Genomic DNA, 26,105 nt, shown 5'->3' with positions numbered 1-26,105 from the left:
CAAAATCTGCGCCTGGGAAATGCATCATATGGTGCTTTTGCAGCACTTCTTCCTTCCTAATAGTGATTCGCTGAAGCTAATAGCAATTTGGTCTGTGTTTACTCTGCCTGTGCCAGCCGGTGAGCGGAGGGCCGACAGCACTCGGGAGAGTGGGTTATTCTGAGGTAGAAGCAGCCGCAGATCGCAGGAGCAGTTGTTCATCAGCTTGGATGGATGCACAAGAGGCCTTCTCCAGGATGGCTAGAGGAAGGGCCCTTCTTCTGAACTCATTCCTAGCAGCTGGGAATTTGAAAGGGGACATCCACTGAATCTGTGTGGTTTAGGCATGGCAAGGGAGAGGCTTCCAGCCCTAAAAACATCATCCCTCCTGGATGATCAGCCCTGCTTGGCTCTGAGGAGTTGGACATGAAGAGGTTTGGTTCGCCACACAGGGAGAGCCGGGAAAGTTCTTCCCCTACCCCTGACTTCTACCCTCGAGTCTGGGACCCCGTCACGAGGGAAAGGAGGAGTGTCAGGGATAACCTGGCTCCAGGCCAAACTTTCATAAGAGAAAAAGTCTATGATTTTTTTCGTACCCTTCTTCCTCCATTAGCCCCCAAACCCTTATTGCCTCTAGTTAACACTAAGCTGTCACACTCCAGAGAGTGTAGGGAAAACATATGCCTCCCAGTCCCTCCCACTTAGGGATGCGGCCAAGTGTCTCCCTTGGACAACCTGCTGACCTACATGGGGGGTGTCAGCCTTGTTCTTGGGAATCAGCATGGAACGGGTGGGAGGAAGGGACTGTTGGAAGGGTGGGAGGAGGAGGCCGACAAAGGGAATGGAGACCTGAAAGCTGGATCTGAAACCATCGTCACGGTTGGGCTTGGAGAATTGACCGGCTCTTGGGACAGAGAGGTGGGAAGGTGGGTGGACGGGTCAGGGTGAAAAGCTGCCTCTTAAAGGGATCCTGTCACCTCCCCCAAGACATGCTCCCTCACCCCTGCATTCCGGGTGTGTGGGAATTTCCACTGCGCTGGGTCACAGGCTGGTTGGCTTCTACAGCCAGTGGGCCCTGGCACTGGGCCCAGCCAGTAGCTTGCCACAGGACAGAGAAGCCAATCAAAGCCTCCAGGAGAGGATGGGCACGAGGCTTTAATGTCTGCAGAGCCCAGCCAGCCCAATGGGAGCCGGCCATGGCAGATTGGGAGAGGGCCGTGGTCAGGGAGGGGTTGATTGTTTTGTGTTTTCCTTGCATCTGCACATACACAGAGAAACCCAGGAGAAGGGGTGAGAAGTGATGCACAGCCAAGAGGTGGACAGGGTCCCTTGAGGGCTGGCCCTCCCCCGGGCTCGCCTGCGTTTAACTCTGTGTTTATCCTCGCCTTCGCCCTGCTCTCTACCTTTTTCCTTTCCCTCTTCTCTCTCAGAGGATTGCAGACCGAGGCCAGCTTACCCATTTTGTTTCAGGTCTGATGGATGAAAAGACTCCAACTCCTCCTGCTTCCTTGAGCACGGAGCCTTCTGCCTTCCTCTCTCTCCTCCTGCCCCCGAACCCAAATAATGTTTCGTTACCTCGTTTCCTAGGCTAATGCTGAACATTCCTGGACTCTACTCTGGTCCCTGTTTCTCTCCTTTCTCTTCCTTGACTCCCTTTCCCTTCCCTTCTGAAATAGCTCTACCCACAAGATGGGATTCCTGTCTACAGATATTCCCCCCACTATTTTCCAAAACCTAATTTTAAAATAGACACATAGTCATAGTTCATTTAGGGTCTTCATTCTGCCTCCCCGCCCCCAGTCAGCCTTCTCCGTTTGCCCTGTGAATGGTATCTGAGAACCTGGGAGGCAACTGCTTCTTTCCTGCTCGTAGCGTGTGACTTAAATTCAAGAGGGAAGTCTCTCTCTGCCTCAAAGGCTCTGGTATATTCAGAAAAACACTCTGGGAAGCCAACAAGAAAGCCATGATTTCATGCTGAGCCTCACCTAACCCACACCCTGGCCAGCCTCTGCTTCCCCAGGCTAGCTGTCAAAGTCTCCGAGTGGCCTTTCTGTTTTCTTTTGGCAGAAATGCCTGGGAACCGAGAGGCCCCTTTCCCTGTGACCTGACCTCCCACACTAAGAATAACAGCCCTAGGACAGCATGTCTTGTGACCCTCTGAAAGAGGGCATGGCTGGGAAGTGGGAAGTTAAGGGAGCTGGATAGAGCCAGGAGAAAATGGAAGAACACGGACTCTTGGCTCTTGAGAGTAAAAAATAAAAAGGGAGACTTGGCAGCCTTTCAGCAAGCTGGGGAGAGAGATCTGGGAAGCTCTCAGAGGACCCCTGATGCTTTCATACTCACTCCCCAACCTCTAGAATTCCATCTCCTGGATGCCCCAACTGGTGGCTCGGAGAAAAGGAAAATGCTGGTCCTGCTGAGGAAATGTGGTCCAGCCCTGTCTTGTCTCCTTTGCAGAACATTCCTTGAAAAATTAAATGAGCAAATGTCCTTTTTAAAAGAAGATAAATCTCTTCAGTTCTTGGAGAATATGACTGTCCCCTCCTTGGGTTTCCTGAACCGTGAGCATGTCTCGCATGTGCCACAGAGCCTTGCTCTCCAGACGCCCACACCTCTGAGAGAGGCACATGGTCCATTCACTCTTTGTAAAGGGTCCACCCACCCAGGACTCCTGGAATCCTCTAGGACATCTGGAACAGCCTATCCCTTAGTTCACAGTTGTCCAAGCACCTCAAAAAAGTTTTTCAAAAACATTCATCTCTTCCCTTCTCCAAATCTGGTGGAAAACAAATAAAATCCATGTGTGCAAGATAAAGTGGTGAAGTGGGGACACGGGTCTTCCCCTTCTGTGCCAGAATCTCTCCTCCATGACACGACTGCCTACATTCCGTTCCTAGGAAGTGTGTGTCCCGATACCCTCTACCCAGACTGCCCCTGTCAGTCCAGTTCTCAGGAAAGGCTTTGAGAACTCCATTTGCTCTGGGTGGCATTTGCATTTCAGCAGGACCAGAATGATGATGTTGGGGAAGAAGCCTGGCAGAGGTGCTTAGGAGACACCTCTGAAAGCACTGTTTAGGGCCATATCCTATATTTCCAAACTATGCAACTGCCCTCGACTCTGTCTCCTTTCAGTTAGTAAAGCCTTTGTCAGGACAGAGCTGCCCCTGAAACACCAAGGCATGGCCAGTGCTGGAACAAGGGTGACCCTGATTCTGTCTGCATAGAGTCCAGCTGATTATAGACATTTTTTAATGATGTGGTCCCCTTGTTGTCCCTGAGCTTTACGTGAGTCATTGCTGAGCCCAGATGACCTGGCCACCCTTCTGGACCACAATGCTGTCGTTTTCTGGGCCTTTTAAATTCTCAGATCACCCATTGGACCACAGCCCATTCACCTCTAAGGGGTCATACATCTGTGTTCCCACTCTCCCTCCAGACAGGCCCTTCTGATGGAAAAGAACTGGGGGCATAGGAGCTGGTGAACATGGACATTCCTCCCACCTTCTGTGATGGGAAGTGGAAAGGGCCTCTGTGCAGGAGGGTGGGCAGGTGGGATGGATCTGGAGGAAGGGGCCTATGTGACCACAAGAAGGCGGGCCAGGAGGGTTGGCTAGCCAGCTCCCTTCCATCCCCTTCCCTCCTGGGCTCCTGGCCACCGTGAGCACGCTCGGAACTCCAGCAGCAACACTGAGGTGCCTGGACGGTGATTCTGATGGTGATGTTGCTCTGTTCTTGTCTGTCTAATATTCCTTTTTAATCCCGTCCTGCCTGCCCCTCCCTTGTGTAGGGTTACTTTAGTGATCCCTGGAATGTTTTTGACTTCCTCATCGTTATTGGCAGCATAATTGACGTCATTCTCAGTGAAACTAATGTGAGTATGACTCTGCCCTCCCCAGGAAACCTCCTGCCTTCCTCCTCTGCCTCCTCTGTTCCCTCTCTCTCTCACTCTCTCTTCACCTCCTTTTATTTATTTTATTTAATTTCCTGTTTTTACCCGCCTCCAGTCATGCTTTTTATTGAACCTGCCGTCGTCCTGTGGGGGAAAAAAAGTGGGAGCTTCTCCTCCTTTTTTTCCACTTGTCCCAGCTCGGCCCCACTGTGCTGGGCCCAGGAGCTGGGAGCTGAGCCGAGAGAGCAGCGGTGGGCGCTGCTGCTCCCCGCCCAGGGCGGCCACAGCCCATCGTGACCTTTGAACTAACCCAGGTTTTGTCAGGCCTCTCCACCCCGAGAAACCCAGGTTCCCCAGGTGTGAGCCGCCACAACTGTAGAGTGGTAAGAGAGTATTTAATATGCCCACGTAACCTCTTTCTTTTCTCATTTTTTTCTCTTCTCTCCTTTCTTTCATGCTGTGTTTTTTGTTTGTTTTTTTTTTTCATTTTTCCTCTTCTTTTTTGTTTTGTTTTTCTCCTTTGTTGTTGGTTTTTTTCTCTTCTCTCTCTCTCTTCCTCGGCTTCTCTGCCCCATGCAGCACTATTTCTGTGATGCATGGAATACATTTGACGCCTTGATTGTTGTGGGTAGCATTGTTGATATAGCAATCACCGAGGTAAACGTAAGTACATGGCGTCTGTCCCTAACTGTCCGTGCCTGCTCTAACGCTCCCGTGTCTCTGCCCGGTTTGGTTTTTTCCTTCATTATATTTTCTCCTCCCCACCTTCTCATTTTCATTTAGTTTTCTAAATTTGTTTAAATTGGTTTAAAGGATTTTTTTCTTGTTGCTTTATTTTGAAAATTTTTTTCTTCTTTTTTTATTTTTAACTTTTGGAACGAGTTAGGCCCCCCCCCTTTCCTTTTAAGTTTTGATTGCTGCATCGTTTTCTCTCTCCCCTTACAATCAGCCTGGCATGACTCACACTGTGTAGGAGGACACAGCTCTAGGATCGTGGAGGGAGAAGACAGGGATATGTACAGCCTCTGGGCTGCTGCTGGGGCCAGGACCCAACCGCATCTGACCCCACCCCCCAGGCCGCTGCCTCTCCCCTCCGGCCTTTCCACTCCCACGGCATCTTGGGCAGAGCTCTCTCAATGCGGAACACCGTGGCTGGACTCGGGCTCAGCCTGCCGTGTCAGCCCGAGGCCCAGCCGGCTGTGCTCACGTTGGGAAGGCTCCATCGCCCTGCCGCATCACACCCGTGCAGGCAGCCCGGCCCCCAGGCTTGTTTGGGAGAGAACAGGAGGGCCGTCTTGTTCATCATTTTCGGACGCCTGCCTGCCCCCTCTCGTCTGGAGTGGCCAAGGAGCCCGGCGGCTGTGAACCACCGAGAGCGCCCCCAGGGCCTCTCCCCGCTGCCTGTGGAAGCCCCGTGGGAGCACCCCGAGAGCCACTCCTGCACCTGCCTGGGTCTCTCCCACTCCTCGCCCCTCACAGCCCTGCGCCTGGCTCCCTGGCCTTAGACAGAACCCCAGGCCTGCGCTCCCAGGCCCACTGCCTTCTCCCGAGAGCTGCCTCCTCCTACACAGTTGCTCCCGGCCCTGCACATGTCTTCTGTTACCTGGCATGTTTAAACCTTCTCTCTTTATCTATAGGCAAGCCATCTTGCGGTTAGTCTTTAACATGTGTGGTTTAATTTTTTGTCATTATTTTTCCTTAATTAAGAGACTTGGTAATGTTTGCACAAATGTTTGATGCACTGAACCGTTGAACAGCTCAGAGCAGACGCTATAGTTTTGATCTAAGATGTTTGAAACTACCCTACCGACCGCCTCCCTGGTGTGTCCTTACCCTGCTCGTCTCCACTCCATATTTGCTCCCAATCAGTTGAACTGACATGTTACTTGACCTGCCTGATGGTTAGAAGCCCCTGTCTGCTCCCGTTCCAGCAGATGGACGTTGGAAGGAGGCTGTTACGCTTCCCATACACCCACCTCCTGTCAACTCTTGCTCCCTCCCTGCTCACCCTTTAGCTCCAGATTCGACTGCCCCTCTGTCTCCGAGATCCCCCTGGGTTGTCTTTGTCTCACTGTCTGTGTGTGTGTGTGTGTGTGTGCGTGTGTGTGTATACACTCTTCCTTGACTTCTTCCAGTAAATCATCAGATCATAAAAAAAAAATCAATCTTCCTACTCATGCTCTGCACCTCCCTCCCCTCAGCACCTCCCACCCCCGCTCCTGGGAACACTGCCAGTTTGGCAGGTTGGACTTGCCCCAGGTGTATCTCAGGTGCTGTTCCAGGCCGTGAGCGGCGCACACACCTCTGAAGGCCAGAGCCGATTGCTTAGAGCTCACGGCTGTGGTGCTCTGAAGCCCAGCAGTCAGGAGAGAAACAGGGAAGAGGGAGCAGCGGTGGGCCCTGCCTCCAGAGGGTTCCATCTGCAGACAGCAGTGCGGATCTGCATGAAAGTCTGTGCCGAGGGACACAGAGCCCGATGGCAGGAAAACACAGAAAGGTAACAGCAAGCTGCCCCCCGGATGCAGAGAGGCCCCTTTGCACCTCATGGGGTCCTTTGAGGTTCTCACTGTTGGCAAGGCCCACATCCTCACTCAACTTGCCATTTTCTCCCAAGACAAAGCAAAGGACATTTTCTAGGGCATGAAATTTCTACCCTGAGAAAGTAGCTGTGTTAGGGGTAAAGAGGGAGGGCACAGGACAAGAAAGGAACAGGAAATCACCGTGCAGACCCTTACATTTTGTGCAACGGTTTTCTCTTTACAATTCGCCTTTTGCATTTATCTACCCTGAGAATTTGATAGGCAAGAATTCATCCTGAATTTGCTGATGTTAAAGATGATGGTGGAGAGATTAAGTGCCTTTTCCTGCCACACAGCTGGAATCTAGGCCTCCCAGGCCAGATTCCTCTGTCTCTTTAAACCATGTTGCCCTTTGACAAACGTCGACATTTCACATGTCCCCCTGCTGGGTACTCCCACCAGCTGGCATTTGTTCAGCCCTTACGTTCTATCATTTATATTTTAAATAACCATAGGGGTTATTTTCATTTTATAAACAAAAAATTATTTATCAGCCCACTCTTAGAGTTCTGATGCCCCTCCAGCTCTGCCCAGCCTCCCTTCATCCCACATGGAGAAGCTCTTCACTCCTCCAGATTGAGGAGCTTGTTAAAAATCGAACTGAAGGGTTGTCTGAAGATTAAACGGGGACAGTGTGTGTGATGGAGAGCAAGAAGAGGAGTCCAGAGACCCCACACTTATTTCTGGACTACCTTCTCCCTCTCCCACACAAGTATTGGCTTCTGAACAAAAAGAACCAAGAGAACATCACCCAGATCAGGACAGCGTTGCGGGGGCAGAGGGGAGGCTGCACAGGAAGTCGGCACTGGCGGGTTGTCGAGTCCTGCTGCTGCTACTTCCTGAACAAGTGTTGCCAGAATGCCCTCGGACTTAGTTTCCCCATCTGTCACAGGAATGGGGGGGTTTGCTGCAGTGTGTCCTGGAGGTCAAGTAAGAGCATCTATATTAAAAGTGTGTGTAAATGGTAAAGGACTGCTGAATGGGAGAGACTGGCACCCAAGCCAGTGACATTCTTTCCTAGTTATCCTGCAGGATAACTAGGAGGGCCTTAGTGTCTAGCAAATATATCTAATTATAATTCACTACCTACAGACACTGGAAGGGCCCTGGGTTCCCAGATATGATTAGACTGCTGGAGATGGCTGACAGGCAGAGTCAACACTGCCTGTTCACCACTGCCCATGACAAAGCCTTGACAGGCCTGCGCCACAAGCACAGTTCTCACAGAGCCCCACACTCAGATGGCAGCCAATATTGGGGATGACAAATGACACAAGCAACAATGCTTAGTCTCAGAAGTCGGTCCCTCCACCCAGACGGTTCTGCCTTCAGGCCATTGGCAGCTCCTGGGTCTGGACACTCCCTCGTGCAAGGAAGCTCACGGCTCCAGGATGGTTTCCCTGGTGCCGCTCCAGGCCTTCCCCGTGCTTTCTAGTCTTACTGTCATCACAAAACCCCAGTCCCAGATACGTGTTCTATTTGGCAGGAACCCATGCTGTTAGCCTGATAGGAATCCATGAGGCTTTTCACCTGTAGCTCATCATCTTTTACTCTTAGTTTTTTTTTTGCTTGAGGAAGATTAGCCCTGAGCTAACATCTGTGCCAATCTTCCTCCACTTTATATGTGGGTCGCTGCCACAGCATGGCCAACAGTGGTATAAGTCTGCACCTGGGATCTGAACCTGCGAACCTGACTCTTTTAAACCTACAGAAATCAACTCTCATTCCCTCACCAAATGCCATATTCATCCTAACTGCCCCCCAAATAGTCACACATTTAAAGTCGTCTCCCCTTAAATGCCTTCTCTTTCCTCCTTGCCTTTACTACCTGCGGTGCCCTTCCTCTCAGGAAATGGCTTTCCCCCACTGCCAAGCACCATCATTCATCACTCACTGTGGACAGAGTTGTGCCCTTTGTGTGTCGACACTATCTTAGGCGCCTGGGATATGTCAGTGGAGAGAACAAAAGCTCCTTCCTCATGAGCTGGCATTCTAGGGTCGGGGGATAATCAGACAACGAGCAATGCACTGAGTACAGAAAATAAGGAAATCCTACAGTATGTGAAGAGATGATAAGTGCTATGGAAAAAATAGTGCCGAGTAAGTGAGGTCAGAGGCGCTGGGGAGCAGTGGGGCAGGCGCTGTTCCCATGAGGCGGCTCTGCTGAGGAGGTGAGCTCTGAGCAAAGCAAGGGCGTGGAGGTGGTGAGGAGCTATCCGTGCGGATAGCTGGGAGAGGACTTTCGGGGCAGGAGGAGCAGCCACTATGGCTGGTGCCAACTGAGCAGGGATGGGGGAAGGGAGGCGATCAGAGAGGGGACCAGATTTTGGCTTCTACGCTAAGCCAGAAGGGGAGACGCTGGTGCCTTTGAGAAGAGGTGTCCCGTGATCTGACTCACATTTCCAAAGGAGCACTTTGCTGTCTCTAGGAGTCAAGGGCGGAAGTCACAACACCGCTTAGAAGGTGAAGGCAGTAACCCAGGTGGAAGGTGATGGGAGCTTGCAACAAAGCGGTAGTAATACAAGTGGTGAAAAATGGTCAGATTCTCAATCTGTTTTGAAAATAGAATGACAGTGTCTCCTGACAGACTGGTTGTGGGTGTGGGAGAAAGAGGAATCCAGGATGGCTGCAAGGTTCAGGCCTGAGCAATGGGAAGTTGGAGGTGACCTCAACTGGGAAGGATGGGAGGTAGAGCGTGTTCGCATGAGGAAGACAGGAGCTCAGTCAGGGAGTGTCTGCTGACTTTCTGGTGGCGATGTCAGGTAGACAGTTGGACACACAGTCTGAGGTCTGGGCGCGGAGTCATCAGCTCACAGATGGTGTTCACAACCATCTGTGACAGTGACACAGTGGTGAAGACAGTGGTGAAGAACGGCACGGGAGGGAGAGGAGACAGGAGAGACAAGGGCTGAGCCAGGGCCTCCAGCATGAGGAGGGCGGGGCCCTTCCTGCTCAGAGCTGCTCTGTGGTTTCACGTCTGCGCCCTCTGGGAGAGGCCTCTGAACAGCGGGCTGATGTAACTAGAGGGAGCTGGCCACTGCCCACCTTGTGCAGTTATGCTGAGTTCCGCTTCAGTGTCCGGCACCAGGCCGCTGCCCGCCTCCCCCCGACGTGCTGCCGTGTTCCCAGTCTGGGGCTCCCCCACTGCGTGCACCCTGTGAAGACGGAGTGCAACATCACGTCCTTCTAAGGAAGCCGCTGGTCTTCCTTTATTTCTTGGGTCTGAAACTGTGTTTTCCAGAGGGAAAGCCCGGAGACAAAGCTCCTATGATTGTTAATGGAAGGTCCCGGAGCATCAAAAACTGCTCCCTAACATCTCAAATTGGGATCAGCTTGGGTGCCTGGGCCAACAGCCTCTCCCCACACTCTTTCTCCTTCTGTATGTAAAGTCTCTTGCACACTAGAAAGTGCTGAGAGGCCTGGATTCTTGCCTTGTGGATACGGAGAAACATTCCCAAACTGTGAATTGAGAAGCCTGGGCTCTGTTTCTGGCTCGGGTACTGTTAAGCCCTGTGACTTAGAGTGCTTAACGCTGTTCTCCCGGCCTCAGCCTCGTTGAATGCATAGGGGGTGGGAGTGGGTAGAGATGGTCTCAGGGGGCCCTGGGCCTCTGGCACCCCCTGATCCTGGGTTGGGCGTTTCTGGTGGTTTGAGGCAGTTTCCTTTCCCCACACCACCTCGCCAGGCCCGAGATGCGGCCCGAGATTCTGGGGTGGCATTCCTTTCACGAGGCCTCCCAGGCCGTGTGGGGATCCGCTCCCTTGGCTTTGAGGTGGCTCCTGTGGAAGCTCTGCAGAGGGAGGGCCCTGAGCACCTTCAGGGAGAGCAGCGGGACACAGAGTGTGAGGGAAGAACAGTGGCCTGGAAAGCTGCTGCGGAGGCCTCCTTAGGAGTTGACGTGCTCGTCCCGAGAGTGACCAGAGCAGGAAAAGGCAGTTCCTTAACCATGGTGCTGGCTGGGATCTAGCTGATGAGAAGCAAGGTGGAGCAGGAGGAGGAAGAGGGAAATGAGAGGGGTCTTTGATGAGCATGTGCCAGGCATCGTGCAAGGACATCACACACGTGGTCAGTTAACTACTCAGAGCGCTATTCTCTGCAGGGGGAAACCAAGGCTTACACAGGATGAACAGTTTGCCCAAGGTCACACAGCTAATGGGTGGCAAGACTGGGATTCAAATCCATCTCCGTGGGAGAATTGACTCTTGCATTTCCCCAGAGCCCGTTGGCTGAATCCCTGGTCCAGGCTGGCGTGAGTGTGGCATCACCGAGGGGCCCCTACCGCTCACAGGTCCTTATTCTGTACACTGCCAGCAATGTGAAAGGGGGCAGAGCAGCTTAACCTAGCTTCTCTGGGCCTGTGGGTGCTGCCAATGCTGGACCAAGGAGCCCAGGCTGCCCTGGGAATACGCGGACAGACAGCAGTCTGCACACCCCAATCTATATGCCTGATTAATGGGTTTGGGAGGAAAGGGCAAAGGAAGCATAAAGCAGCCCCACTACCCTTGTCCCCTTGACATCCACAGCCTGAGAAGAGATGGGAGGAGGGGAGAAGAGTCACAAGTCGGGACATAGGGCTCAGCTGCAGGCAGTGCCCAGAGAGGCTCACGTCAGGGCCTCTGGGTGCTGGCCCCATACCTCCCTCACCCTGGCTCCTGAAGCCATGGCACCTTTCCACCGCAGACCCACAGGCACAACTTCTAAATGATTACCCCCCACTGGTTCCCTATAAAAATAATAAAGCAAGTTTGGCTCCTGCTCTGGCTTCGGGGCTGGAATGACAGGGAAAGGCAGTCATCCTGAGTCACAGAGAGAGTGCTTGCTGCACATCCACCCCCTCAGGGTTGACTCAGAGCTCAGCCTGCACGCTGCAGCCCTCTCTCCATCCTTCAACCCACAGCACTGAGGTGGGGTCGCAGGCCTGACTCTCTTGGTCTGCCTTTCCCTAGCCCCAACATAGCAGAGAAGAGGCCAGAACAGGCACGAGAAAGGCAGGTTTAGTGCCTCCCCAAGAGCTGTGAGGAGGGGAAAAGGGGAAAGATGAGGGTAGAAAGTAGATTCGTCCAAGAATGTTCGAGTGGTCGCACTCTGAAGACCATCCCGTCCACACCCGTCTCCATTTCTTCCACAAGCGTACACTGAGCGTCTGCTGTGTCACAGCGCCTGGGGTTTGTACCAGTTTACAGATGAAGACACAGATGGCCAGAGGCAGGAAACATCTTGCTGTTTCTCACAGCTTTTTGACAGCAAGGCCAGCCCAAAACCTGGCCTCTGACTCTCAATCCCTTGTGTTTAGTGTAGCGGCTCAAACACCGGTGTTGCCAGGCATTGTCTAGACGACAGTGGTCAGTGTGACCTGGGCTGGCTCTAAGGTAGATAGAGTAAGTCAAGGCGGGGGTCTCAGGCCAGGCTGGTGGGGCAGAGCTGAGCCTGGCCTCTCCCCACCCCTCCCTTTCGCTCTGCTGGACCCTGCTCCTTGCTCACGGAGCTCCCTTCTAGTCTCTCCTCTTTCAGCACCACCCCCGTCCCCCAACAAAGCTGCTGCGACCAAGGTGTCTTGTCTCCGATACACTGATTCATACTAAGGTGATGTGACTCGAATAAGCTATCCTTCCAAAAAGCAATCTTACCTTTAAGGAGAAGAAGGTAACACTCACCCTAAAGCTTGGCTATCTAGAGCATGACAGCTGGGCGAGGGAGCTGTTCCCCACCCTCTACCCTCTAGTGTTCTGCAAAGACTGTTTTCTTCTCTGTTTGGAAATAGAGTTGGCCCTTGAGAGATTTAGCAGAACCACACTCATTGCTAGCAGTGAGCCAGCGCGTGTGGCCATGAGCAGTGCAGTGGAAATGGAGCAGCCGTCTCAAAAGCCCCCAGGCCTCTGGAGGGCGGGAGCTGCTGAGTGGGCAGTGGACCCAGGAGCACTGTAAGGCCAGACGTGGTAGGAGGACAGGGAGACAGGCCTGCTAAAGCAGGTTTTCCCAAAGCTGTGGCCTTGAGCAGCATCCTGCAGGCTTGCCCTGAAAGGTCCAGGGGAACCTATTTTTTTGTGGACATCCTTATTTGGGTTCTTAATTCAGCTATGTTAGGTCATCTGCGTGTTCTGACACAGTTATACCCGTCAAGTCTCCTCTTGCCCTGCCTTCTGACCAAGCCCCCTGCACTCTGTTTTCCTCTGATTGCCTTTCCTTTCCTTCCCTATTCTCATCTTTTCTTTCCGCATACAATGCTCTCCTTTCCTCTAAAATAGAGGCGTAGAAGGAAGCTGTCACAACACAACCCTTGCTTGGCCAGACAGCCACCTGTGCCTAGCCAGTGTCTGTGACTGTAGCCCTCACAGTCTGAGCAAGCTACTGGTGGTGTATTTGCCAGACACCCTTCTAAAAAAGCAAAGGGACCTAGAAGATTCCATGAGCTAGTAGAGAAGGTGAGAGAACTGGACCTCAGGCAGGCTCAAAAATGCCCACAGTTGCCCCGAAAAGCACTGCCACTTCTGTTACACCCATCAGCTCTTCATATTTAGTGCCCCCTCCCTGAGAATCATCTGTTTTTGTTTATTTCCTTTTCGAGTCTCTGCCTGTCTCTCTCATTCTGTTTCCCTTCTCTGTCCTTCTGAGCTTGCTTGCGCGTGCTCTCTCCGTCCCTCTAGCATGTGGAATTCTTTGATGTAGTTAGCACTGCTGACAAGCTGATTTCACTCGCTGACTCTCCTCAGGTTTCTTTGTGTGTTTGTTTGAATGATTGGGTACTGGCCGTCCTTCCCGTGGGAAGGCAGCTTTGTAACTGGTTTGTTAGCATGGGTTCCTGGCAGGTGGCAGCACTTGGGAGTCATCAGGCTTCAGGTGAACAACGCAGGGACCCCTGAGGCTGCAGCTGCTTCCAGCCACCTGAGCTGGTCACTGTGCAGCTGATAATACAGGCTGGTCCAGCCGGTCTCCTTCTGCATTTAGCACACAAAGACAGGAAGCGCAAGGATCGACCAGGAACCAGCAGCCCCCTTGCCCTGTACCTCTCCACCAGTCCCCCTGGGGCCAAGGGGAAGTTCTGAAGGGGCATTTCAATTGGGTGCCTGTAGCCACAAAGATTCAAGAAGGGCTCTTCTCCTTCTAGCTAGAATTTCACCTTGGAGAAACAGGTGCCAGCTGGGGGTTTCCAACATGGTGGACCTGGGGGACGGGAGGGCCACTCTTCCTGCTCTCCGCCTTCTCATCTCTGGCTTTATCTTCACGTTCCCTCCCTTTTCTGTCCAGCGTTTTTGCCTCCTTCATAAATCCCCCTTAGCATTCCTCCTCCACAGATCTGTTTTTGTCTATCCATTCATACCAAACCAAAAGGGAAATTCTGCTTAAGAACTGCTTTCAACTATCCATATTTCATTCATTTGCCCTTAAATCTGAGAACCATTGACATCTATCTTCAGCTTCTGTATATCCCAGTTGACTCGTGCTTATTTAAACTTTATATCTTCCTTAGCAAGGACGCTCTTCATTCAATTTAGAAGGCTTACAGTTTAAAACACGTTTTACTTTGGCCTCCTTAAGATTCCTCTGCCTGCTGCCACCTCTGGTGGCTCTAAGATTCAGCATCTCCAGACTCCACCACATCTATAGGTTCACTTTTGGTTCCTGGGATGTGCCTTTCTCCCGGTTGAAAGAGGAGATAAGAGGATAATGAGGACACCCGGCCCCTCCCCACCCTCACTTAACCTACATGGCTGCCCCCTGGCCATGAAGCTGGAGTCAAATGTCTCTGGAAGCCCCTGACTCCTGCCATTCTCAATTTTCTTTCTGTGTACCAGCCTCATAACTGACCTCCCAGCCTAGATTAAATGGGGTTTCACCAACAAAGCCCCAATCCCCCAGTCTTCCACCAGACCGCGACACTCTCTCAACTGAACTAGCCATCCTGTCCTGCACATCAAACTGAGATGAGATTAGAGATGTTGGAAGCAGAGAAGCGGAGCTTGGGTTGGCAGGGGTGGGGGAAGTGCCAGCTGGACCAGGACCTTCAGGTGGTTTGGAATGGAATTTATATCAGATCCACTCCCTAAGTTCTGGATGAGAGATTAAAAAAAAAAAGCAAGAGTTCTGTAGCAGGGTAGCCAGTGAAAGACTCACGTACTCCCATGACATTGCTTTTTACTCCTATCTCAGAGGAATGTGGAATTTCAGTGACCTTGATATTATAGCCGTTGTCTCAATGGCAGCCGTTGGAATTGGGCAGCCCTTTCTGTATGGTGTGTTCACAACTCAGCCAAGAGCCAGCCTTCTCTGGAGGATGTCAGAAGGTAGTCTGCACCTTTCAAAGTCAACGTGTTCAGGAGGTGCAGCAGTGGCTTATGATCTTTTCAAAATGCTCTCTAACCACCTGATCTCAAGTGATCTGGAAGACAACTTGTTTGGGTATAGCAGCCTAGAAATCTACTGCCTAGCCCCTAAATCCCTAGTAACCCTCACACCCTGGCTATGCTGAAGAAAAAAAAGAAGAGGAAGAAGAAAAGGAAAGTCCCTTTTTCATATGGTCAAGAGCTATTTTTCAACAACCTTTTAGTTCTCCAGAGAGACTAAATAATGTTAACAACTGGAGAACACATCCCTCTCATTCCTATCTCCATCCTGTTGGGAAAATCCCCTGTACATAGGAGAACCCTCTCTCTGCAGCGTCTCACCTTCCCTGAGTTCATCCCTCAGCATCCTAAATGTGGTCTAGAGATCATAGCTCTGTGAAAAGGAATAGTGAGTATATTCCAGAAACAAAGACTTTGTCTGCTAAGGAATACTTCTAATGTGATTCTGAACTTAATTCAGAAGAGAGTTTTCCAGAGACTATCTCTTATTAACTGCCCAGTGCCACTGCTATCGTTGTTTCCAGAGGTACCAAACCCAGGTAATCTGCATAAGTACATTGAAGCAAGGTCATTCTTCCTGTGTGCCCTTAGCCTGTTGGCTGGAACCACTAGCCGGGACTCTTTCTGAAAATCCTCCACCTCTGCCTCAGATATGGAGTGACTACCTGATTCCGTTAATACCAGTTGCACAAACAAATTAAGTTAATTGCTCCAATATCTTTAAACCCTTGAAAATTACCAGATCTTTAGAAAACAAAGGTGAAAGAATTAGCTGCTCAAAAATTTACTCCATGCCTACCACGGTGGAGACAGCACCATATTACAACTCAGCCAGAAGGCTCAGGGAGGTCATGGCTCTGCTGGCTCCCTGTGGAAGGGAGTGGAGTGCAGGTGGGGTCTCCAGGCTCGCAGGGTGTAAGTCTTCAGAGAGTCCTACCACCCCTTCTTCCCTAGGAAAACCACGGATAGAGGAATTATGAGCTAACTCAGGGAACTGGGAGCGAATCAAGGAAAGGGTCAGAGATGGATGGCACAAGTGTTTCAGACTACCAACCAATTCTGAATTTAGCTCAAAAAGTGGAATTGATGCTAGGTAGTTTCTCAAGGCACTGTACTAGATAGTCAAAGGAAGTGGCAAACACCACAAATATGTCTCTGGGCTAACAGTGCAATGCCCAACCCAGGTAGTCCAGTCTCCCCTTCTAGCTCACCAGGGGCTTCCACTTGCAGCTGGGCAAGCGTACCAAGGACCAGAATGACTACACGGGGTCGTCTAGGAAGAGTCTTTTGGGAGCTGGCAGTGTATCAGTAGGCTGTGGGGTCTCTGAAGGAGATGACTGTGTCTTAGGATTCTTCTTCTTGTTCCCACACAGAAATCACTCTGTAATTGCTTTCTGATTTTATTGTGAATGGTTAGCTATTTTTGAGACCATAGATCTTACTAACATAGCTGCTCACAGAAGAACAGGCTTGTGTCAGCGATTGACAGACAACGCTGTTCCAGCAAGTTAGAAGTGCCCTCTGAACAGCATGGCTTAAGGCCCAAGAAAAAATTAATCTGTGCGTCTCCAGATTCTCCCAGAGTGCAACTCTTTGGAGAGCTACCATCACCTGGGCTGGGAAACCCAACAGAGGAATCCCCAAGAGCCCATCCTGCATCTCATCGCTGCTCTCAGAGCACTCCTAACCTCCTCTCGTCTCCCATTATAGAGACGTATATAGGATTGTTAGAATAATAAGATATGACCCAGGGGATCAGAACAGACCCAAAGCTCAATCTTGAAGTAAAATATGATTTAAATAGATGAGGTTCTTAAATGGGAACTATGAAAGACTAAAAAGCAACAAGAGAAAAGACAGTTAAGACTTTTAAAAATCCCAAATGAAAAATACTGAATGTTTAAGAAGTCAAATAAATAGTTTAATTTTTTGAAAGTTTAGGGTTAACTCAGCTGGGCCAGGTGGCCCAGGAGGCTTCTCTAAGTCGTCCCCACTCTGGTCCTGTTCAGACGGGACTGACCCAAAGGCCTTTGGGCGTTTGCCCAGGGCGGCTTCGGTGGTTTGCAGGGTGGATCCAAAAGGGAAGCAACAGCCCGAGCAGAAGCCCTGGAAACACAGCCGTCCTTCCCCGTTAACACAGGAACACGAGCACTTGACCAGCCTGAAACTTCTTCCGTGTGCGTGTGTGTGTGCGTGTGCATGTGCGTGTGTGTGTCTGTTTCTGTGTTCTAGCTCAGCCTGCCAGCCAAATTCTAGTGACCCCACACCCTGCAGGCATGTGGATTGACCTAGCAGCTGGCATTCCTCATGAAGTAGAAACAGATCTAAATGTGTAAATGACTGATGAGGCGTCCCTTTCCTTCTCTTCCCTTGCCTCACCCTATATCTCCACCATTCCCAGAAAGGACATCATACCAATTTCCTATGGAAAAAGAAGGAATTTGCTGAGAAATCTGTTACCAACGAAGCTTTCTCAGTCTGCAAGCAAATGTCTAGTTATGCACATTTCCATCCTTCACAACTCCCGTTACACGTTTTCTTTGTTTGTACCTTAAAAACAGAAACACAAGAGCAACCATCTGAAAGTAGAGGGTAAAAGCAAAGTCATGACCTTCTAGAAAGAGTTATCAGCTCCGATGGTCAAGGTCGGTCTGGCTGAGCTCCGTGAGCTGGGGCCCAAGGAGTAGGGACAGCTTCCCGGATATAGGCTCCAGGAACAGGGAGAGAGTTGCTGTGGGGTACCCACCTGCAACCACTTTCCTCAGCTCCTATCCCAAAACGAGCTCAGGAGTGAGACCCACGAGAACAGCTTCTTGGGGTGGTAATGATACACCCAAATTTTGGAATTTAAAAAATAGGTCCACACTCGTTCTTTCATGCCAGTGGCCAAGGTTCTTCACACCTGTCAACTGGAAGCTCGGCAGGACCACCTCCCGCCGGAGCCTACGTTGTGAGGACTGGCCCCTGCTATGGAGGGGTTGAGGGCTACCTCTTTAGGTTCTCCTCAGTGATAACTAAAACTCAGTCTTCCCCTAAACGTGAGGGGCCCCTGAGCGCCTTGGCTTAAATATGTGTGGGCAAGGACAGGCAAGGCCCTTCTCCTCCAGCTGGCAATGCCTGGGCAAAGCTAGAGTGCAAGCCCTCAAAGGTTATCTTAGGACACATGGCTAGTTCAGAAACAAGTAAACGATTTCCATCCACCCCATTTATAATGGGTATGAATGACTTAATTCGTGGCCAGAGATGGTCCCAGGTAGGAGAATGCCGTATGGGTCCTCGCTAGATGTGAGACCCAGCTCTGCAGAGCCCCCATTCCTGGTCATGTCCCAGAACCTGCCAGACCTACACTTTGTATTTCTTTCACTTGTTTCATTTGCCCTCTCCTGCCGCTGTGTTGCTCCTGTGTTAGCCGAGACCTAGAATACCGGGCGTCTTCGTTGGAGACTCATTACAGCTTATCTCTATCTGCCTTTCTTTAAAGCCAGCTGAACATACCCAATGCTCTCCCTTTATGGTAAGACGGACCCTGCAGACCACGCTCTCAGCTTCTGTGACCTCCTCTAACTTCCCCCACTCTTACCCACCCCGCCCCCCAGAGTGTCCCGGAACCCAGCCTAGCTCCCGCTGCATGTAGCCACCGTGTCCGTCATGCGCCTGCCTGCCTGGTCTCGTGTGAGCTGTGAGTGCTGTTTGTGTAATGGTGTTCCTTCCCCTCCTTGTGCTTTCCTTTGGGTGATAATTCACTGTGATCTTGAATGTCTAATGAGCCACTGGGAGAGAACTGGACCCCAGGGCCATTTCCTGTTAAACATCCTGAGCACTACACTGGCTAAAGTCTCCAGCTTTAATCTGACGTGGGAAACTTGCACAGGGCACCTATGAGGGCCGTGGTAAGGGCCTCCAGGGAAAGGAGAGAGAGATGGTCCTGCCAGGAGATGGAAGGGCAGGCGCTGGCTCCCACTAATCATCAGGTGTCTGTAGCTGCTGGCCTCCCTTGTGCTCCGCGTTCACGGCCACAGGAAAAGGTTTACTGGGATTTCTTACTGAGAGTGTGGCTGAATTTCCAGTCAGGCCAGCAGTGTTACTAGTGAAGTTTTCTAAATTCTTCAAGTTCATTAAAATAAGGCTATACCTCATTTTTCTGCAAGCAGAAAAACAAACTTCATTGTTTGATTGGACCACTCCTGGCACAGAAGTCTATGATTCACTTTGGCTAACGTGATAGATATGCCACTTGGTGTGACCTTGAAGTCTCCTTGGAACAGCGTCCTCCAAAGGCTACCATCACGCATTTCAAACTGGGCCAGGTGTGAGTTTTTGAAAGGATCCGTGAGTGGGTTGATTCCCTGAGCCCCTCAAGTCCACAGACTGGACGCAAGATTGGGTCAGGTGGTGTTTCCCAATGCCACCCATCCCAGGCTGGCTGGAACGTCACCCAGGGAGAGGCTGGATATTCCACCCCACTTGGCAGAGACGGCCCTTGGGATCTGCTTCTTCATTGTATTGTCATTTGGTTTATAAGAGGAATTGTTGTGTCCAAATGGATATGTGTTTATTCTCCTTCTAGAACATTCGGAAATGGCAGCAACTGGGGAGGGTTCTGAACCCAGAATAGAATTCAAACTGCAAGCTTGATTTTTACTGTTTTGAACTCATCAGATCCAGATGCCCCTGTGGCACCAACTTCTCAAACTCTTGTCTCCCTCAGCTGAAGTTCCCCGCTTAAGCTTGTTCTTTCTTCTTTTTTCTCCTTTCCTGAACATGGTGGAACTGACAGCTGAGGGATAAAACCCTTCGCCTCCTCTGCATACTCCTCTGGGGGAACACAACCTCCTTTTAATTCTATTTCAAGTAGATACACAGGTGATAGAAATGCAGAGATTAAGGGCATCAAAGACTTCAGAATACTCGGCAGGGTAGGGCCCAGGGGCACTGCGCTCCCTCCCCCTAGCTGCCCCAGCAGCCCCCCCGGAGCGGGCCCCCAACACCCACAAGTCTGCCCTGCCTGAGGGGAGCGGAGCCCTTCGAGGATCTGAGGCAGCTCTGGTTTGGAAATAGAAGAAATGCTGTGACTCTTCCCCTGTCGGGAGAGTCTGAAAACCAGGAGAGACCGTCCAGGCTTGGTTTCTGCACAGCCCTCCCAGGGTGGAGCGAGGAAGTGCAGACGTGTAAAAGCTTCCTCTGAATTTTCCTGCCTCCCTGTTGGGTCTCCCGTTCTAAACAGGAGTGAGATGAGTGGCCTCTGGGGCCACCCACCACATCAGTGACAGTCAGCAGGCCACAGGGTTAGAATGGAGGGCCTCTGGGAGCCCTCAAGGCCTTTAGTGCTGGTGGGATTTTCAGGGGTGCAACAAGACATGGGTATTGTCAGGGAGGATCTGACATGGAAATGATTAAAAATAAAGCAAGAGGCCAGGTGACGTCAGCATCAAGGGGAAAGAGATGTCCCCTTTGTCTCTCCCTCTAAGTGACAACCAAAGGGACGCCCACTGACCACCAGAGGATTCCCTGCACAGAGTAAAGCAAGAGGAGAAATGAATTGAGAAGTGGGGAGAGCCAACACAGGAGCCCAGCACAGCCCAGGGGCTCCTCCTCCCTTGAGGGAAGCGCGTGCTGGAACAGGAACAGGAAGTAACAGGAACAGTAACAGGAAGCCCAAAGGTCCGTTCTCTCCTGGTGCCGACAGGGCTGGGTGAGCTGCACTAGCTCTAGGAACAGGCAAGTGGCTCATGGGGGTGACCGCCCCCAGCTCTTTGGTCAGTGGGGGCAGAAGGAGGGACAAGGCGGGGGTCAGTCCATGCTGTTCTCAGGTCTGGAGGCAAGTGACAGTGCATCCTGTCCTGCCCCCTGAGCCCTGGCCAGGCAGGTGCCCAAGCCCCAGGCCCCTCCAGGTCCCACAGGCTGAGGTGAGCCCCCAGCCAGCGGCCCCAGCCCCATCTTCAACACCATCTCCCCACCCCAGCTTGCCTTGGCTTCCACCCACCTGTCTTCACCTTCACCTTGCCCTTGCCCTCCAGGTCTTCCCTGAGGAGGTGATCTGCCCAGAGCAGCACCCCTTGGTCCTCTCCTACTGGGGCGCGACTTCTCTAGGGCTCACTCCTAGTGCCTGCCTCCCCGACCTTCCCCTGCCTGTGCCCCCACCCAGGGTCTCCCGCAGCGTCAGGTCTCCTGGACACCCCAGGGCAGAGGGGAATAGAAGGGGCACAGCTTCAGAGCCTGCAAACCAGGCACTCTGCCAGCACTAAACAACACCATTCCCATCCTCCCACAGCCACGTTGGGCAGGGGCTGTGGGAAGCAGAAGGAAGTGACACAACAGAAGTGCTGGCGTCTTGAGCAGCCAGGGCACAAGACCCCTTCAGTGGGCAGCCCACTGCAACCCCGCAAGCTCTCAGCCCGCCCCTCCCACCAGTACCCCAGTACAGTCATCCCCACAGCTGGGGTGAAGGCCACGACCCACCCAGCCACCTCACAGAGAGCCAGATCCTTCAGGATGCAGGACCCTCAGCCAAGCCAGACGGCAGTGAGGCTGGGGCCACACCTCAGGGTGTGCCCAGGGCGGCTGGCTCACCGCCTGGATTTCAAAGCATATGGAAGTTCCTTATGAAATCTTCTCCACCCAGGGGCTTAACAACTAGGAATGAAGGGGAAGGGGGGAAAGTAGAAAAATAGGCCCAAGGGCTCACGGTCCTGGGCACAGCTTGGTTCTGCAGAGGCCTCAGGGCTGGGTTGTCTTCCTGGAAAAGGTGGGCAGCTGGCCCCCCGCCGCGTCCCAGGAGAGAGAATCTGGTGCAGCTAGCCCACCCTGGCCTGCCTCCACTCCACCCAAGGGCTGTGTCGCTCAGAGCAGGGCCCGCCCCGTCCTCAACCCCTCCCTGTCGCTGTGTTAACCGCCACCTCCTGTTGCCGATGGCTTCCAGAACGCAGAGGAGAACTCGCGCATCTCCATCACCTTCTTCCGCCTCTTCCGGGTCATGCGCCTGGTGAAGCTGCTGAGCCGAGGGGAGGGCATCCGGACGCTGCTCTGGACCTTCATCAAGTCCTTCCAGGTAGCCACCTCTACCCTCTGCACAGCCTCCTCTTTCCCCAGCAGGCAGGGCTCCACCCCAGCTTCCACCTGGGCTCCCTGAGCAGGAGGTGACCCAGCACAGGAATGAACGCCATTTCGGAGTGAGCCAGGCAGTTACTCCGCTGCGCACTGGCTGTGCCGCCCAGACTTCCCTCTCTGCGCCTTGCCTTCCTCATGTCTGAAATGAGGCCTCGAAAGCATGCTCCTGGAACCCCGATTTCCCCAGAGTCAGGGTAGGGAAGGCTGGGAGCCAAGGGGGAGGCTGCAGTGGTTCTGCTTTCTTCTCTTATTTGTGTATTTTTCCACAAGAATGCTGCATGAAGGGGTTTTGTGGTGGAACAAATGTGAAAAACATGGGCCTGGGCGATCTGATAAGCTCTATGGCCCCTCTCAATACTGGAGTCTTTAGAATCTTGCTGTCACCTTCCCCCAGCAGGCATTTCAGTAATGTCCACTGTCCGTATCTGTTTATGGACTTAGCCAAGCTCTCCAGGATCCTGGTGTCCCTCCACTGAAGGAGGGGCAGCCCATCCTATGAGGACAGGGCTGCCCATCTACAGGATTAATTCTCTTTCTCAGCCCTCGTTTTCCATCTGTAAAAGCAGGCTAATGTTGCCCGTGGCCCCCTCTGAGGCGTGTTGTATAGGTTTGAGGTGAAAGGGCAGCGAAGCGCAGTCAGGGCCCCTGAGTTCCTTGAAGATGAGTGGCGTGGGGACCCCGTGTGCTTCCGTGCTTCCCTGGCCTGACGCTGAAGGCAGCGTCGTCCGTCCCCGGGGAGGCAGGGCTCCCAGGACAGGGAGCCTCACCAGCACTCAAGAACTCCTTCCACATCCCCTGCCCTAGTCACCTCGGGCCCAGGGATGGGGTACAGCGTGGCCCTGATCCCAATGTGCCCGTGAGTGAAGTTGCAGCCAGAGGAAGGGTGCTCTGCTGTCAGGAGCCCGTCTTGCTTTAGAGTCCCACCCCAAAGGCACAACACCCCTCCAGGGAGCCTCCTGCCCTGGGACTCATTCCCCGAGCCGCTTGACTGAGCCAGCAAGCAAGGGCCCCAGCTGGCTGCACTCCTCATGGTTGGTCCTCCTTCTGCCAGGCCCACGCTGACTCCCCACTTAATGATGCACGGCAGCCCCCTCCCTACCACCTCCACCCCCCCCCCCCGCACCCCCCGCCCCTGTGCCCTGCTCAGTCCCTGGGAATCAGGATTCTCGGGGGAGTGGGACTTGAGGCTGACCCTGTCGCTGGGTGCACCCCTGGGGTCCCACAGCGATGACTGACTATACAGACCCCCAATATGCTCACCTGGTCCCCAACATTTCCCTGGGCTGGAAGAGGCGACAGACCTGGGAGACTGTGAGGAGCAGGACTTGAATGAGGAGCAGGAGCTCCGACCAGGCAGGAAGAGCATCCTTGTGGTCTCGCAGCGCCACCTGGCGGTCTGCAGGCCCCTGGCACCGCACTTTGCAGCCGCGAACGTGTGGCTCTCCTGCATTGAGCTGAGCCCCATGAGGCCTCTCCCCGGAGAAGCCACCAGGGCTCTGGAAAATTAAGTTGTCTGCGCTGCTGGGCAGATAACATATTGAGTGAATAAGATGTATGGGACCAACTATGTGCAAGGCATTGCGCTGAGCGTTTTGTAAGCCTTACATCATTTGAACGCCACAAAATCCCTGAGAGGTAGTTATTGTTTTTCAGATGAGGAAACTGAGGCTCAGAGAGGTTAGGTAATATGCCCAACCCCCATAGCTAGAAAGTGGCAGAAATAGGATTTGAGCCCACGATCTTTCTTAGTTTTCCCTTGGTGAATGTTTTTATTACAACTAGTGGAACGTAAAGCTGCGGGGGGAAGGGCTTCACCTGCCTCCACCCCACGCCTCCCAGGACTCCTTGATGTGTACCCTCCATGCTTTTTCCCTGCTTGCCACGCTGTGTGTTCAGTCCGAGGGCATTTTGCCCATTCTTGATTGTTTCTGCTGAAGACCCGTGGCGCTGTACCCCTTGCTCTGCAGCCTGCCTTTCTCAGAACACCGCACTGCTTCTCAGGTAATGGAACCGAAGTAGAGCGAGCCGTCAGCGCCATGGCCCAGGCCCTCTGCCAGGTGCCCAGAACTTCTGCGTGGCTCTTGGAAATGCCCCAAGGCAGGCAGCAGCTGCTGGCTGCAGAGCCCACGCCCCCTGGGAGGGGATCCACCAGCCCGTCCCTCTGTCGTCCTCACCACCCCTCCTGTGCTTCCTCCCAGGCGCTGCCCTACGTGGCGCTTCTGATAGTGATGCTGTTCTTCATCTACGCCGTGATCGGGATGCAGGTAGGAGGGCGCTCGCTCCCTGCCTCCTGCTGTCTCCTCCCAGTTCCCAGCCCCACGATCCCTGATGCCCCCCTCCCTCTCACCTGCCTCTTGTTCCTGACTGTCCCTCTCCCTCCTCTTCCGCCTTCTGAAGCTAAAGAGATCACAGGAATTGGAACTTCCGCCCAATGGTATCTGGCAGGTATAGGGTGAATGGCCAGGTGCCAGGTGCAGGACACATGGCTTGGACAGCTGCTCCCCTGGTGCCCCAGGCCTGGTCTGCTCTCAGTAGGGAAGACCCTCCCAAACTACGCAGTGGGCCTAGGAGAGATGGCCCCTTCTCAGGGGACAGCAGGCAGGTGTGTCAGACAGCATCTGCCCTTTGTCCGGGTCTGATAGGCCTGAGAACTATCCCTCAACCCAGCGTCATCCAGGAGAAGCTGATGACTGAGAGGGAGGGCGGGAGGCAGGCAGGCAGGCTCTCCCCGTCAAGCAAGCAGCAGTTTCTGGGGTCCTCCCCTCACAGGTGCCCACTGCACCATCTCCTGCCCCAAACCCAGAGTTCTCCAGCCTCCCTCGGGTTTCCAGCAGAACACCCCAGCCCGTCACGCCACACCCGTGGAGAGCTTTTCTTCGGCAGCTCCTTAAGGAACAGTCCCATGTTTGCTCGTTGCAGAGAGACGCCAGGGCTCATGGGCCAAAAGCTTTTGAGATGAAAGAGCTACCTACCTTGCTACCTGACCAAGGGTGGCAGTTTCTAAGACAAGCACAGCTTTGAAAGGCCAGAAAAAATAAAAGGAGACCCCTGATTTCAAGGATGAGTTAAGCCCGCCCAAGCCCCAGACCGCTTGTTCCATGTCACTCCCAGTCCAAGAACTGCCCACCAAACAGTGCTGGGGCGGACGGAGCTGGCGTGGCGGAGAGCAGGCGGAGGATGCGTGCTAGCACCTGATGGTGACAGTTCATGATGCAGTGCTGTACACAAGAAAGCTGCTGACGGGAGATCTTAAGCATTCTCCCCACACACACAAACAGTTAACTATGTTACTATGTGGGTGATGGATGGGTTAATTATCTTGGTCTCGGTAATGATTCTACAACGTGTATGTACATCAAATCATTACCAGGTCATACACTTTAAATATATACAATTATATTTGTTAATTATTCCTCAATAAAGTTTTTTTTTAAAAGAGAAAAAGAAAAATATTCTCAAGAATCTGCAGCCAAAAAAATAAAACAGCAGGCCAATGAGCTGCCCATCCCCGCACAGAAGCAGGTCCTGTTCTGGGCATCCACCCGCCCGCAGCCCTGTTCTGCCAAGCCACGGGGACCTCTCCTGATGGCACATGGGCACCTCTCTCACTGGCCAGGGTAGGGGACTGAGATCAGGGCTAGACAGGCACCTGCACCCATTAAGCCCAGCCAGGCCGCGTCAGGGACTCTGTTCAGCTTATTGGCCAGCCTGTCCCAGTGGTCAGCTGTGGCCCCTGAAGAGACCATTGAATGCTGGGTGGGAAGTAGGACCCTCTCTGTCCAGGGCCCACTGAATCCATCTCCTCGCCCCTTGCTAGGTGTTTGGGAAGATTGCCCTGAATGACACCACAGAGATCAACCGCAACAACAACTTCCAGACTTTCCCCCAGGCTGTGCTGCTCCTCTTCAGGTGGGTCTCTGGGACATGCCTGCATGTCGAAGGAGAGGGCTCTCTCCAGGGTACTTAGGGGAGAGAGCTGGGGCTGGATCCCCCTCCCCTGCCTGGGGAGCCGTCATGTCATTGTTGTTTATCACTTTCCATCGAGCAGCCCACTAGACACTGGCACACCTGCTGCTGAGGCCACTGAGGGATCGAAAGTCAAATTCTGAAAGCACTCTGGTTTGGAAGCTCAACAGGCTCAAATCCAAGCCTGTGACACACTGGCTCTGTGATCTTGAGCAAGACATCGCACGTCTCTGAGCCTTGGTT

General features: G+C 52.8%; 1 protein-coding gene across 9 annotated transcripts in view; it reads left to right on the top strand.

Annotated features, from left to right (window-relative positions):
- CACNA1C (calcium voltage-gated channel subunit alpha1 C) overlaps window positions 1–26,105 on the top strand; it is a 680,405-nt gene that overhangs the window by 621,390 nt on the left and 32,910 nt on the right. For 5 of the 9 annotated variants that reach the window (XM_070270768.1, XM_070270767.1, XM_070270765.1 and 2 more), the window contains 5 exons: window positions 4,448–4,525; window positions 18,199–18,303; window positions 21,709–21,837; window positions 24,095–24,160; window positions 25,714–25,805. In XM_070270768.1, the coding sequence (XP_070126869.1) occupies window positions 4,448–4,525; window positions 18,199–18,303; window positions 21,709–21,837; window positions 24,095–24,160; window positions 25,714–25,805 (470 nt within the window). Of the gene's footprint in view, window positions 1–3,766; window positions 3,851–4,447; window positions 4,532–18,198; window positions 18,304–21,708; window positions 21,838–24,094; window positions 24,161–25,713; window positions 25,806–26,105 lie in introns of all 9 variants that reach the window. The other 4 variants (XM_070270770.1, XM_070270771.1, XM_070270773.1 and 1 more) reach the window with 3 other exon arrangements.

This window comes from Equus caballus, chromosome 6, assembly GCF_041296265.1.
Source record: "Equus caballus isolate H_3958 breed thoroughbred chromosome 6, TB-T2T, whole genome shotgun sequence".
Lineage (NCBI taxonomy): Eukaryota > Metazoa > Chordata > Mammalia > Perissodactyla > Equidae > Equus > Equus caballus.
This window is presented reverse-complemented; position numbering and strand designations above follow the sequence as displayed.